Source organism: Pinus tabuliformis, chromosome 7 (genome assembly GCF_031772625.1).
Source record: "Pinus tabuliformis cultivar Carrire ecotype Pingquan chromosome 7, CPIR1, whole genome shotgun sequence".
Lineage (NCBI taxonomy): Eukaryota > Viridiplantae > Streptophyta > Pinopsida > Pinales > Pinaceae > Pinus > Pinus tabuliformis.
Window position 1 is genome coordinate 1,535,996,286 of NC_142293.1, and position 15,743 is coordinate 1,536,012,028.

The 15,743-nt window shown below is 34.3% G+C and overlaps 1 protein-coding gene across 1 annotated transcript; it reads right to left on the minus strand.

The window, feature by feature from the left end:
- Positions 1–9,639: 9,639 nt before the first annotated feature.
- LOC149253720 (flavonoid 3'-monooxygenase CYP75B137-like) lies at positions 9,640–11,841 on the minus strand. Its single transcript, XM_089459999.1, has 2 exons — positions 10,845–11,841; positions 9,640–10,772 (listed from the first exon to the last, which is right to left on the minus strand). The coding sequence occupies exons 1-2, from the start codon at positions 11,757–11,759 to the stop codon at positions 10,098–10,100; spliced, it is 1,590 nt and encodes a 529-aa protein (XP_089316125.1). The 5' UTR covers positions 11,760–11,841; the 3' UTR covers positions 9,640–10,097.
- Between the last annotated feature and the right edge of the window lie 3,902 nt (positions 11,842–15,743).

Consider the following 15,743-nt stretch of genomic DNA (forward strand, 5'->3'; position numbering starts at 1 on the left):
TGGAAGACATGGTGAAGAAGGTGCGTAACAACTTAAAGGCTGCTCAGGACAGACAAAAAAGTTTTTCCGACCGAAAGAGAAGGTTCAAAGAATTCCAGGTCGGAGACCATGTTTTCGTAAGAATCCAAACCAGAAGAAGTACCTTGCAGTGGAGTGGGTGTGCCAAGCTGGCACCACGCTATTTTGGACCTTTCCAAATTCTGGCAAGAGTGGGGCCAGTAGCTTATCAGCTTGCCCTACCAAGCCATATTAAGATCCACAATGTTTTTCATGTTTCCGTATTAAAACAATACGTCTACGATCCTAAACATGTGATTCAATGGCAGGATGTTCGGGTAAGAATTAAATTTGGTCATTATGAATAAGCTTTATTCTTAAACAAGGAATAACTGAATCTGTTGCTTTCGCAGGTCGAGCCGGAAGGCGAGGTTCTGGTCGAACCACTGACCATTCTCGACCGGAGAGAAGTGCAGCTGCAGAAACGGGTTATTATCCAAGCTAAGGTGCAGTGGCAGCATTATGGGCCTGAAGAGGCCACTTGGGAGGATGAGGAACTCCTTAAAAAAGCTTACCCGAATTTGTTTAAGGGAAACGGACATCGGGACGATGTCCAATCACAGGAGGGGGAGATGTAATGCCCCAGTAGAATGTAAATGTGGATTTTACTATGGTAAAAAGACAATATAGTAGTATTTGTTGTTTATGTTTAAAAGAAACAAAACTGTGATAAACTACATTATTGAATAAATCAAATATTTTCTTGAAATGCTGGCAGCCTCTGGGAGGTGGATTTCAAAGAAAGGAAATCAGTTGTAATAACTGATTGGAACTGCCCTCCCAAACAGGAAAAGTCCTGGGTGTAGGGAGGAAGTTCTGTGTTGTTGGGACAGACAGAAGTGATTCTTTTCCAGAGAAAAGGAAAAGGAAAGAAAAATACTGAGGAAATTGGTTAAGTCTGGTAGGGACCAGATAACCAGGCACTAGGTGCTCAGATCTTGTTGAGGGCTTGAGGCCTGCAAGATAGCTCGGGGGAGAGAATTCCGTCAGGAAGATGGATCTCATGGCTGGGTGGACGAGCAGACTCGAAGCACAGGTTACTTGCTTGAGTATCTAATTGTGACTCTGGCGAATCAGGTACGGATTCTAACCTCGGAGTCATTTTTTCTTTAAAAGGAAGACTTATAAATGACCACAGTAGTTAAACAAGAAATGTTATAGTTTCTTAGAACTGTTACAATGTACTTGGAACCGAATAAGTGTGGTGTTAATTAAAGGAATAGGCTATCCGCTGATAGACCTGGTCTAAAAACTATCTGGCGGTTATTAAAAGGAATACAGAGGGTTAGATTACGGAACGCCTGAGTTAGATTCTGAAATGCCAGAGTTAGTTTATTAGATGCCTAGGTTAAATTATTAAATGTCTGTTAAGGGTGCAGAGTATGGCATGAAATAGACAAAAATAACAGAGGTATTATAAGCTCAGGAAAGCCATATCAGAAAACATATACCGAAACATCTGAAACATAAATTATCGTTACATATCATGTACTATTAAATACGAGCCTGGAAACCCCAGAGCTTGGAAAGAGGTCACGGCTGTAGCCGGACTATAACTGTTGAGACAGAACAGAAAAGAGTATGCCATGACATATATACATGGGTAGTTGAAATACGAAATAACTACATAGTTAAACAGAGAAAACATCCTACAGCCGTATGGGACTCTGTCCCTGAATGTAAACAGTGCTATTTTAACCGCAGCATTTCAACAAATAACAGCGAAGCTAGTTCAATGAGGAACGATGAAGGCGGATCAAACCCTCATACTTCGGTATAAACCCTCATACTTCTGTGTATTTCGATATTCATAACATAAAGAAAACAGAACGGAAGTATCATCATATATATTGAGAGCATTAATAGCAAAAGCTAAAAGGTCTAGAACCGCATGCATATATCTGAACCAGTTATATGAAAACCAAAACATATATATATTAACTGAAAATCACGAGTTCTAGCAGCGCTGAGACATACAGCGTATATGTATACAGAGCGAGAATAATGGTAACGATATTCAATTCCAATAAGAAAACGGACATGCATTAGACGAATATCCTTAAGAAGCCAAAGATATAATCCAAAACGAAAAGATAATGCCGTCTGAAGGCTGTAACAGTATAATAAGTTCCTGCTTATGTCTTTAATCAAATCAATACAGCAGTATACCTCTGAAAAGGAAACAAATATATATATATATATAGCAAAAATAGAGGCAGTATTAAAACAAAGGAACCTGGTTCCGCCAACTTCAATGTGAGCATACGGCCAGGCCGATGCTGGAGGTTACACAAAAGATTAAAAGACCCAAGTCCGGGAACCATCTTAGTTCATGAAGAAACAAGAAAAAACGATACATGGGTTCCGCCTGGAACCGTAACTTTCAGTCAAATCTCTGAGACAACTAGTCAATAATTCATAAGGCAACCATGAGGGTTCTCTTGGAGAATACCTTAGTGAACCCAAGCACAGAACCGGCAAACCCTCGGCGGTCTGAAAACAAACATGGTAGCCACAACTCAGAAATGATAGGTTCTGAGCTCTCATAAAGGAAAACAAGCAAACATTATTGAGAACCGACCTGTGTCCGCCGAGCAGGCTGGGCTATCGAGACCATCACCTCGACACCATTAACGGGTTAAACAGCTCCACCTGTGTTTGCCAACAGCATAAAGGCACACATTAATCAAGCCACAATCTTACAGTGAAATAATAAAAATGTTATCCAATAAACACAGAGCGTAAGCTACCTGAGAAAATCTGGAGCTGGACCCTTCACGGCCTTTGGAGAGGTTGCAGGTGGTAACCGTAAGCCTGGGAAGATCGAACCAGAGTCTCGGCAGAGAACTGAACCGACAGAGCAATGCAAACAAATGAACCCGACTTTGATCCAAGGAGGTTAAGTAATGACTTGAAACCCTTGGGATCATCTCCACCCTTCGATCGCCAAAATAGATCTTGATCGTTCAGATGAAGCGGGAAGAAGAGGCGGGAAGGTCGAGGATCCCAAGGCTGAGGTGTCACATGGCTGTATGTACCGGCCATGCCACCTGGCCAGCTGTGAGCCGAAATAATCGATGCGGTAGGTGAGTTGGGCCTGCCAGAACTGCAACCGGACCTCCAAACCCCGAGCCTATTAAATACTCTGTATGTTGGGGGAGGGTTTAGGGGTTAGGCTCAGAAGTCAACATACATATTACATCAAAGTTATGACATAGCTTAACACCATAACGCAAATAGAAAACCATTGTCAATAAACGAGTGTTGATAACAGTTTATTATGGTGATCCATGCATAGCATAAGGGTTGACCAAATGACAATTAGATGGAGTGCATGAGAATATACATGGTGGTAATATATGGAGTATCAGCTCATATGTGTGGTATGAGTTTTTAATATTCAGACCATAATTTTTTTTTTTTACTGTGTATAATTATGTGTAAAGGGTTGTGACAATTTTTCTCACCAGCTGTCCTCCTGAGATCTCGACTGATACCTGCGAGGATATTCCTACTGGAAATTGAAGACTCGCTTTCAAAGATTCGGAAACCGACTTCATATCTTCCACTGATCTAGAAAGGGACAGGTTCGATCACGAATTCTTTAATATAAATCTATGTTGGTTTTTTTCTCTAAAAAAGAATTTTTTGTCTGGTTTGACCTACACTCACCATTATTATGACTAACATTTGAAAATTATTAAAGATTTCATCGGTTTTTATTTATGTACTCAACCATGATTATCAATATATAGTAGAACCCAACAAGGGTTAGCAACTTACACTCAATCAGAGTTAGCAACATCATTGTAATTTCATCACAATAGTAAAAATCATTTTTACGTACCCAATGGCTATGCCAAATAATAAGGACCCCACTCCCTAATCTTATTATACTTTTTAGACCACTGAGGTACCAATTCCATCTACACTACTTGCTTAGTAATAATAGTATTTCAAAAATCATTTACTGTCCTTATCCTTTAGTAGAGATACAACTAGTGCATTAAATATTACATATGAATTAGCCACTCATGAGCAAAGTTTAGGATATCTTCCTTTTTCTACCATATCCCAGGTGGCTACATTATTGTCTACATTGCCCAAGTAACTTTAGTTATGCCCATCTTGGGTTATTATACTACTTTATTTTAGCACCCACCAAGAGTCCACTTACAACATTCCTTCAATTTTTTGATTTTGTCCCCCTATATACAAGTTGTTGGTCTAAGTTATACACAATATACCTCTATGTATAGTCATGAGATTGCTCCCCTTTTGTGCTTGTATGTGTATTGACGGTCTCACACTTACTATTTTATTCTAGTATTGTCATTTCCTTATACCTTAGATCGCAACATGATATTCAATTCATCCAACATTAGATTATTTTAATACATTTGATTTATAAGGTTTTGTGGATGTTAATAGGAAACAATTTTATCCCTACACGAGAATACTAATTATCGTATGAAACCATTGATACAATACTCATACTTATAATTATCATTTTATTGTTTAATTTTAAAGTTTAAGGGAGATTTATTTACCTTGCTCCATGGTGATTTGCAACCAATGACAACCAATGATCTATTCTTTAGGCACCATCATAATTTCATGATGTTATATATGTCACGACAAGAATTTACCTAAGCTTTAGGACAATTAATTCAACTTACCATTTCCACGGCAGCTACTATCTTTATCGTTTGTTGACAAGAATTTACCTAAGCTTTAGGACAATTAATTCAACTTACCATTTCCACGGCAGCTTCTATCTTTATCGTTTGTTGAAGGAGACCCAGTCATGCCCACATTAATTATCTTTCAATTTATTCATACAAAGTCTCGAGAAAGGCTCATTTCAACTTCTCTATCTTTTAATTTTTCTTCCAATCCCTGACCATCAAGGCTAAATAAAAGGTGATATTAAATGGAACCACTATGAAAACTCAAGGCACAACCTGGAATAGTAAAAACACACTTAAAATCCACAAAAGATAACAAGTAGATTATACTGCCAAATCTCACATCCATACTTCCGCCACATGTCTGACCCAGAGCTACTCACAACTCTTTCTTTGGGGTCTACATCCCTTTCACTCTGCAATTTATTGATTAAGGTGTCTAGAGGTTATATATACAGCCTTTTATATTTGGGGGAAATCAGCTATGGGTTCCTTTCCCCTTTGCATCTTCTGTGCTTATCAGCTACCTTGACACATCATGTTAGCATGGGGATCTTGATCTATTAATTTTGTAAGCATAGGTTCATTCATTTCTATATTTCTATAAATTTTTATGATATTCTATCTTAGCTTACCAAGATTCTAACACATCATGCTAGCATGGGGATCTTAATCTATTAATTTTGTAAGCATAGGTTCATTCATTTCTATATTTCTATAAATTTTTATGATATTCTATCTTAGCTTACCAAGATTCTACGTAACTTTTCTGTAAGCATATGATTTTGTAAGTGTGTTTTGATAGGGATTTTAAGTTTGAATTTCTTCACTTAGACATAATTACCTAATTTTCACACTTCTTTTTCTTGAGAATCTCTTTGGTCATGTTTGTGCCATCATTCTTAAATTTACTTGATTGCAGAATTGAACCTTAGACTATAATCCATAATCAATGAGACCACAAAAGATCCCTTTTGGAAACAAGAAAATTGTAGATGTTTTATATATCAAGTTCAGTTGGAACATAGGTTTCCATTAGGTACCTTCTGTGTTGTGTCATACTTCATTCTTCATAGTATACAGTTTCCATTCTCTTCTCATTACTTTTCATAGGTGTTTACATCTATACTCATTTTCTGAACCAATATTCATGACGAAGGCTCCAAACCTTCTTATACATCAGGAAGCACCAATACTTTTCAGTGGACTCCTGAGCAAACAACAAGAATTCTTATGATTCATAATTTAATTTACATTTATCATTGTTTACCTCAGCGCTCTCATTCTTCCCCTAACTAACATTAATATAGTTTTCGGTTATTCTAAACCCATGAATATGAAACCATTGTATATATAATTTTTATAAGATAAGTTCAATCTCCAACCTTTCTGTGTCAAGTTTCCTTTCTTAGAGCTTTTTATAGAAGCCATGATGTTTATACCATAGATGGAATCTCGTCTTAACGTTTGTCCATGGTTTTATCCATACTCAATTGTTTCTCACGGTTTGATAAACCCTCTTAAGTGCCACATACATGCATTGTTCCAAGCATTACTTATCATTTGCTGATTAATTATTTACATAGTCCATTTTGACATTTACATATATATGCATGCATGCATTGTTCCAAGCATTACTTATCATTTGCTGATTAATTATCTACATAGTCTATTTTGACATATATATATATATATATATATATATATATCTTTCCTTATCATAGATTAACTCGTATTTCCATTCTTGCTTACTCTTGCTTCATGATGATGCACAGGCTTGGAAATCTGTAGGGAACCACCTTTTTCAAATTAAAAAAAAAAAAAAGAAATTGTAGAGTTTTTTCTTTTCTAGAATTATATTGGTGCAAGTGTAACAACGTAAAGTGATTCCTTTCCTAGGCTCAACAAAACCTTGAGTATTTCCCATAAATTGGTGTATAGGTTTACAATTATGTAGGTTTCCGAACTTGGATTATTTTAATTATACATTTATCTACAATGAAGAGTTTTGATATGCTATAGTAACATTGTTGTCACTATTATTTTCTAGGACACAAAAAGACTTCCTATTGATCCTTTCATAGATTTGTAAATATGCATAGCCCTGTGATTATTAAGTTTATACATATTTTTGTTCCATCACCCTTTACTATTTTGGAACAGCCAACTATGACTTTGGTCACCATGATCTCCTTCAAAGATCTTAACTAGAAACACCTAATTGTGGACAAGTTCCATGTATGGACGAAGGGACCATTATATTCTTATTTTAAACAACTTGTGTTTGATGCAAAAGGACTCGATTATTTGAAAATTTCTTTTTTAATTTCTCCAAGCATTCTATAAGTATCCAAGCTTCAACCCTTAGTTTGGCCATTGTTTTCCAATTGCTTAATGTGACTGTCTATGTTTCTTTATTCATATTTATATACCTTTCCTCATTAAAATATGATGATACAACCCTTTCTTCTTGGTTGTAAGTATAGTAATTAATCATATTGGTTAGATTTTATTATCTACTCATATAATATTATTAATAATAAAAATTTCACTAAATTTCACTACTATAATATTATTAATATTAAAAAAATAATATCCTATTATCTATATTAATATTTAAATACAACATCATATCAATCCTAATAACTCAACTAACACATATTTTATAAAATAAATCTGCTACCGCTCATTATTAATATATTAATATTAAAAAGTGAATATAAAATTAAATATATTAATATTAAAAAGGCAATGTTCCCCTCAAAACCATGTTCGAATCACTTTAAAGCGATCTGAATGTTTGGAAAACAAATCTTACCTATTAAGAGCATGAGTAAATAATTTTGTAAAGAGCTAGCAATAAGCACATAGAGATCCAACAGATACATCTATGTAGATTAAATACTTGTATACGATTTGTCCAGAGGTTAAAAATATAAACAAATAATATTGATTAATATAATAAAAATATATTAATATATATTTTGAGTTAAATTTTATTAAAAGATAATTTTTAAAATAATTTGAATTTTTATTTGTAAAAGGTTATTTTTATTTATATTTATATTATTAAGTTATTTATTGTCTTAAACATCAATTTAGATTCATTTAACTTATTTACATTTATATTATAATGTTGTTAGGTTTCTGTGATTTGTATTCTGTATTTTGTGTAGAGTTTTCTTTTGGAGTTATTGTATCCATAATTGTTTGAATCCATTATGGAGCCATCCACCATGGCCATCTCATTGGAATGAATAAATAGAAGTGTGAGATAAATGGAATAGGAAAGATAATAGCAGACCTTGTCATAATTAATTATAATTTATTAATAATGCTTAATATTTAATACAATTAATAATTTTAATATTCAATTAAAATTAATTTAATTTCAGATTAAGTTTAAAATAAAAATAATTTCAATTAGTTTTAATTAAATTTTTAATTTTCAATTATAATTGATTTTATTAGTTTTAATTTTGGAATTTATTAAGAATATTATTAAAATAAATTTAAAAGTTTTTATTTTAACTGATTTTAATTTATAATTAATTTAATTTAGAATTATTCAATTTAATTTATAATTATTTTTACTTTAGAATAGATGATTTGAATTAGTTTAATACTAATCTAGAATAAATGTTTAAGAATTAATATCAATATTAATGTTAATTATTAATAATATTAATATTAATATTAGTATTAGTATTAGTATTGATACTATTTTTTTGGATTAAAAATTAATTTAGTTAATTTTTTTTTTTAAATTATTTAAAAATATATAAAAGTCTAAAATTATTTAAGTTGTTTGTTGTTGTAAACATTAATTTAAATCTATTTAAATTTAGACATACTAAAGCTCTATTGAAATATTAAAAAAATTGTATTTTAACAAATTTGATATTTAAGGTCTGAGTAGATTTTCAATTAAGATAGATCTAACTTGATTTAATTATATAGCCTGATATAATTTTATGTAAAGTAATTAGAAGTAAAAAAATATGTGAGTAAGATGTTTAAACTTGATTTTTTCAAAAATATTTTAAAATGTAATATCAACTTCATATAAATCTATATACAGTAAAAAATGTTAAAAGAAAATATCAATACACATGTTATGTAATCTCTATAACATTCAAAAATACAATTTAAACAATAAATTACACATTATTATTTTTGACTAGAAAATAAATTTACACCTAAAATAAAATTGGTAAACATAAACTCATATAAAATCTATGTTTAAAATAAATTTATGCTGATTTTATTTTTAACTAAAATATTTAGGTGAAGTTACATTATATTATGATGTCTTTATCATACTGGAGAGGGCCTTTTGCACGAGGAAAACTAACCATGGTTGCAAACAACCGTTGCATCAAGAATGATTTAGTGTAAAAAGATGTGTTTCTGCCGATGAATGAGAATATATTTAATAACATCAAGAAGAAAAAATAATTCAAACATGTCGTACATTTCTGGATCAAGAACATTCCCAAGAGCTAATTTCATCCCGTCATTGAGAAGTGCTTTGTACCTCAAAACCATATTTTCCTGATTCCCCACAATGGATTCGGCAATACTCTACTAAATTGTGTCTCAAAACCATGTCTTCCTGATTCCCCAGGATGGATTCAGTAATACTCTGCAGTTTTCATGAGCTCTGCTGATAGAACAGGTCGGCTCGGCTCACTGAGTCCCACTTCTCTGCAACTTGTCCATTTCATGGCTTGGCAGTAAGAGAGATCACTTCCCTTGCTTTGTTCACTATAATTCTGAGACGAGGCAGTTTTGGGAAATTTCCAAATTTTATTTAAAATTTAATTATAAGTTAATGTAAAATCTAATTATAAGTTAATAATCTATTTAAAACTTACCTGGCAAACAGAAAGACTGCAACGCAAATAGACGGCCATGGACTTTATTAGTAATATAATTAATACAAGCACTGCAAATCACATATTACAACACTCGGGAACAATGGCACACTGTAGAGGTGGAGGCCCTGTGTAATAAGAGCAACTAGTAGTAGATTCACTTACATATCAGATGCGGATGAACTTATATATCCATAGACGAGGCCATTGACGAGGGTGGAGGCCCTGTGTAATAAGAGCAACTACTAGTAGATTCACTTACATATCAGATGCAGATGAACTTATATATCCATAGACGAGGCCATTGACGAGGGTGGAGGCCCTGTGTAATAAGAGCAACTACTAGTAGATTCACTTACATATCAGATGCAGATCAACTTATATATCCATAGACGAGGCCATTGACGAGGGTGGAGGCCCTGTGTAATAAGAGCAACTACTAGTAGATTCACTTACATATCAGATGCAGATCAACTTATCCATAGACGAGGCCAGACACGGCCTTTTCAAGCGGGGAGGAATTTAAGTTATAGAGATGGGAAAGCAGGCGAGGTCGAGCCATTGCAACAAGAGGGTATGTTTTAGGAGTTGTCAGCCCAAATGTCTCGCCCATGTCCAAGTCCTTAGGGTTTTGGCCATCAGGCAGCTTCCACTGGAATCCATGGATGAGATTAGCCAGAGATATTTGAACAACTTTAAGTGCCAGATTATATCCCGGGCACATCCTCCTCCCGGATCCAAATGGCAGGAGCTCATAATCTCTGCCCTTCACGTCCACCGTGCTCCCTTTGAATCTCTCTGGCCAGAACTCGTCGGGGTTCTCCCATAACTCGCCGTCCCGGCCGATAGTCCACACGTTGACGAACAACCTCGTGTTCGCAGGAATGTCGTATCCTGCGATTCTGCAGGGCTGAGTGGAGAGACGGGGGACAAGCATGGGAACCACTGGATGGAGCCTCATCGTCTCCTTCACTATCCACTGCAGATAATCCAGTTCACTGATGTCCTTCTCTTCCACCCACCGCTCTCTTCCCACAACTCTGTCCAGCTCTTCCATGGCTCTTTCCAAAGTCTCCGGATTTTTCAGGAGCTCCGACAGGCCCCACTCCACCACCGTCGCAGCGGTCTCGGTGCCGCCCGCGATCATGTCCTGCACACAAACAATTCAAAAAAGATTAGCAACACCATGGCAATGAGAGGGGAAAAGTTTCAAAGTACATACCAGAGTGTATGCTTTGACTCTGATTCGATTCAGATTGACTTGGGGGTCGTCGGCCTGCTGCAGCAGAACATCCACCATATCCTTAGCCACATAATTCTCCACGCCTTTTCTTCGTCTGTCGTGCTCTTCCACAACTTCCTCCAGAAACGCATCCAACCGCTTACTCAGCGTCTTCATGCGCCGGACGTAACCCTGGAGATCCAGCCAGGCGAGCCACGGTATAAAGTCTCCGATATTAAAAACCCCGTTCAGCACAAACAGCTCTTCCAACATCTCCTTGAATTCCTTGGACCTCATCTTGTTCCCCACTTCCTTGTCCAGATACCTTCTTCCCAACACCATGCGGGAAATTATATTATTGCTCATAGCATATGTCTCTTCCCTGATTTTTACAGGTAGGCCCAGCTGGCAGGTTTCGAACACTGAATCTACCATACGGGCCACCTCTTCCATTCTGATGTGCTCGAAGGATTCGAGGCGCTTGGCACTGAAGAGCTCCACGAGGCAGATTTTCCTGGCCAGTCGCCAGTGCTCTCCGTAGGGAGACCAGGTGATGTTGCAGGAGTTGTAGAGCGTGTATTTCCCGGCTGCGACCCGGGGTCGGGACGAGAATGTGAGGTCGTGTGTCGTGAGAAACTCTCGGGCCATATCAGCCGAGGAGGCGACCACGGAGGGCATGGATCCGAGTCTGAGATACATGAGGGGGCCGTATGTTTTGGAGAGTCCATCCATCGACCTGTGGGGTAGTTTTCCCATGAGATTCAGGTTTCCGATTATGGGCCAAGCATTGGGACCGGGCGGCAATTTAGCAGAGGGACGAAGTCGCCAGTAGATCAAGCAAACGGATACGATTGCCAGCAGAAGATAGGCGAGCATTGGCATTTCTGGAAGAAGAAACACCGACAGTAAATCCATTGAAAAAGCAGAAAATTGCAGTTACCGAGTGCCTTGAGGTGCTGTGTGGTATTACAATAAGGCGGGGAAGCGGCGTCACTATATAGCTAAAGAATTGCCCGGATGGCCAGCTGGAATGGGGAAGCGGCGTACTATATAGCTAAAGAATTGCCCGGATGGTCAGCTGGAATGGCTGGAATTCAGTCAAAAAAATTTCAAAAATTTTGTAGGGACAGTGCTTGAATCTTGTTTTTATGGTGGAAATAGATTCAGCACTATCAAAAACATTTGAATCCTGTTTTTATGGTGGAAATAGATTCAGCACTATCAAAAACATCTAAAATACCAAAATTTTTAAAATTTAACCACTCTAATTTGAATTTACAAAAATTATTACTAGATTTTCTCTAAATATATCTCAAATTTCCATAACTTTATGGACAATTCCTCCTGCTGACTAGAGTAGGGCACGGCTATAGCTAAGTACTGAAATCATTTTAGGCGTCAGGGTCATTATTGATTGAGACTAAACAATTTTTCTCGTTTCTTACCTTTCGGTCCACGTGGTTCATGTTCCGGGATTTAGCAGCGGATCGGTACAAGCTGTCTGACAATTGACGTGATATATATGATGTCCATATCATTAAAACAGGGTTAGAACTTCAAAACAGAGCTGCTAATTTGAAGCTTTTACATTTGACTTCACAATGTTTTTACACTTTAAATGACTTCACAATGGACAATTTTCCAAATTCCATCCCTGATTAGAGGACATCCAGACGTTATCCATTGACCAGTACAATACTTTTGCTTATGTATTTTGCTTCTATGTGCATAATTTAATTTTGTTTTTAAGCTTTTTATGTGAACATGTAGTATTAAAAGATTTTTTTTTTTTTAATCAGATTGTTTTTTGTTTTGAAAATAATAGAAATTTGGGTTAGACTTTGATAAAATTTGGTAGGGGTTTTGTAAATTTACATTACAATTTCAAGATTTTGAGTGCCTCAAAGGTTTTTGATGGTGCTAAATCTATTTTTACCATCAAAAACATGATTCAAACACTACTAGTGCAAGATTTTTTGAATTTTTTTTACCCGACCACTTTTAATATAATAATTTCATTTATTATAAAGGTGGTTTTGTTTTTTATTTTTTTATTTTCACTGAAATAAATAAAACATTTTAATATAATAATTTTATTTATTATAAAGGGTTTTTTGTTGTTGTTGGGTAAGTTTAAGTTGTGGTTAGCTCGTTTAATGGATGAAACACTCAGACCCACTTATCTACACCTCATATACAAAACTACTAATTAATTATTAGTATTCATTAACATTAGGGTAATTATACTTTGTTGTTCAAATTAATTTAAGATATTAGGGCTTGTCTTATATTTATTTTAGTTCCCTTTTTTGTATTTTAGTGTATTCATTTTTCTGGTACTTTGGTAGGTTTGATGTTGAAAGTAAGAATTTAAAAAATATATATATATATTATATTGATATTTTTAATCATTTATATGTTTTTTAAAATTATTTTAATAGAAAAAATTAATAGTTAAAATAAAATTTTAACTATATTTTTGGGCTGGATAGACATAATGTTAGAAACAAAAATTCCAAAATAAAAAAATTCATGAATTTTGACAATTTAACCATTTACTTTTTAAATAATATTTGACAAATAAACCACTATTTAATATAAAATTTATATCCATACCAAAGTTGAACAAGAACTAAACACAGTGAAAAAAAAGATTTTGAAATATGACAACTTTCATTAAAAAAATTTAAATTTTAATACTTGTAGTGTAATGTTCTTTTCCTTTGAAAAAAACATAATTCTATTTAATAATAAAATCACATTCTGTACAACCATACCATTCTGTTTTTACATTTAACTTTACCCGAGCGAGGAAATAAACATAGGTACAACAAAGCTTTTTGTTTTATTCAATTCCTTTGTAGTGTAATTTTTTATTTTTTTTAGATTTATGTATATGCTTCCATAATAAATCATTTCCACTATGTACTATATGTTATCAAGCTCGTGTAAAATGTACTTTTCTTCTTAATATTTTTCCTTTTTAGTACTTCATTTAATAATTATCTACGCACCATGTGGGTTTATTTATATTTAGAGGATTAACGAGAGTTATACAATGATTCCACTTCATAGCTGGACATCACTAAAATCATCATCAGATTGGTCTCCATCCAAGTCTTCTAGGGCTTCCAGAGCGTTTGTCCAACCAAGACTTCTAGAAATAGTAACTCAACCCACATCTTATAAAGGGCTTCGTGAGTGTTTGTCCAACCAATGCTTCCAGGAATAGTAACTCAACCCACCAAGGGCTTCCACAACATTTTTCCAACCAGGGATTCCAGGACTAGTAACTCAACCCACCAAGGGCTTCCATAACATTTTTCCAACTAAGGCTTCTAAGACTAGTAACTCAACCCAAGCTGTTACAGGGCTTCCAAAGTTTTTGTTCAACCAAGGCTTCCAGGACTAATAACTCAACCCAAGCTAAGGAAACATGAGAACCAACCAAAACAAAACAATGGAAGTAAACCCACAATCATCATGGCTATCTATGAAATGATAAGACTAGGCAATAAAATGTTGATCCAGGCAATCCTCCATGCCAGTGACAGATCACAACCAAGAATTCACATGCATATACCATGCATGCCAAAACTAGTGAAGAAATCATACATGCAACTTGGTACCTACAAGAAAATCTGATGTAGTTGCTAATGTTGATGCCTTCTTGCACTTTCTTGCAAGATTTTGAGTGCCTCAAAGGTTTTTGATAGTGCTAAATCTATTTTTACCATAAAAAACATGATTCAAACACTACTAATGCAAGATTTTTTGAATTTTTTTAACCTGGCCACTTTGAATATAATAATTTCATTTATTATAAAGGTGGTTTTGTTTTTTATTTTATTATTTTCACTGGAATAAATAAAAAGTTTTAATATAATAATTTTATTTATTATAAAGGGTTTTTTGTTGTTGTTGGATAAGTTTAAGTTGTGGTTAGGTCGTTTAATGGATGAAACACTCAAACCCACTTATCTACACCTCATATACAAAAACTATTAATTAATTATTAGTAGTCATTAACATTAAGGCAATTATACTTTGTTGTTCAAATTAATTTAAGATATTAGGGCTTGTCTTATATTTATTTTAGTTCCCTTTTTTGTATTTTAGTGTATTCATTTTTCTGGTACTTGGTAGGTTTGATGTTGAAAGTAAGAATTTAAAAACAAAAAAATAATATATTATATTGATATTTTTAATCATTTATATCTTATAAGAAGAGGTTTGGCGTAAATCACATATAGAAAGACCTTTGTCGACGCGTTTCGAACCAGCAGCTGGTTCGAAACGGGTCGACAAAGGTCTTTCTATATGTGATTTACGCCGAAGCTCTTCTTATAACTGTTATGGATCACAAAAGTCTCAATTCAACATTTATATCTTTTTTAAAATTATTTTAATAGAAAAAGTTAATAGTTAAAATAAAATTTTAACTATATTTTTGCGCTGGGTAGACATAATGTTAGAAACAAAAATTCCAAAATAAAAAATTTCATCAATTTTGACAATTTAACCATTTACTTTTTAAATATTTTAACTTTTTAAATAATATTTGACAAATAAACCACTATCTAATATAAAATTTACATCCATACCAAAGTTGAACAATAACTAAATACCATTAAAAAAAAAAAGATTTTGAAATAGGACAACTTTCATTAAAAAGAAAAAAAAAAAAAAAAAACTCACAATAAGGCCGGGAAGGGGTGTCACTATATAGCTAAAGAATTGCCCGGACGGCCACGTGGAATCGCTGGAATTCGGCCAAAAAAAATTCAAAAAATCTTATAGGAACAATGCTTGAATCGTGTTTTTGATGGTGGAAATAGATTCAGCACCATTAAAAACATTTAGAATACCTAAAATTTTAAAGTTTAGCTACACTACAGC

Excerpts from the sequence above, each read along its gene's own strand:
- LOC149253720 (XM_089459999.1), bottom strand. The coding sequence starts at position 11,759 with ATGGATTTACTGTCGGTGTTTCTTCTTCCAGAAATGCCAATGCTCGCC. Across the intron at positions 10,773-10,844 it reads GAGTCAAAGCATACACTCTG|GACATGATCGCGGGCGGCAC; the intron begins GTATGTACTTTG and ends GTTTGTGTGCAG.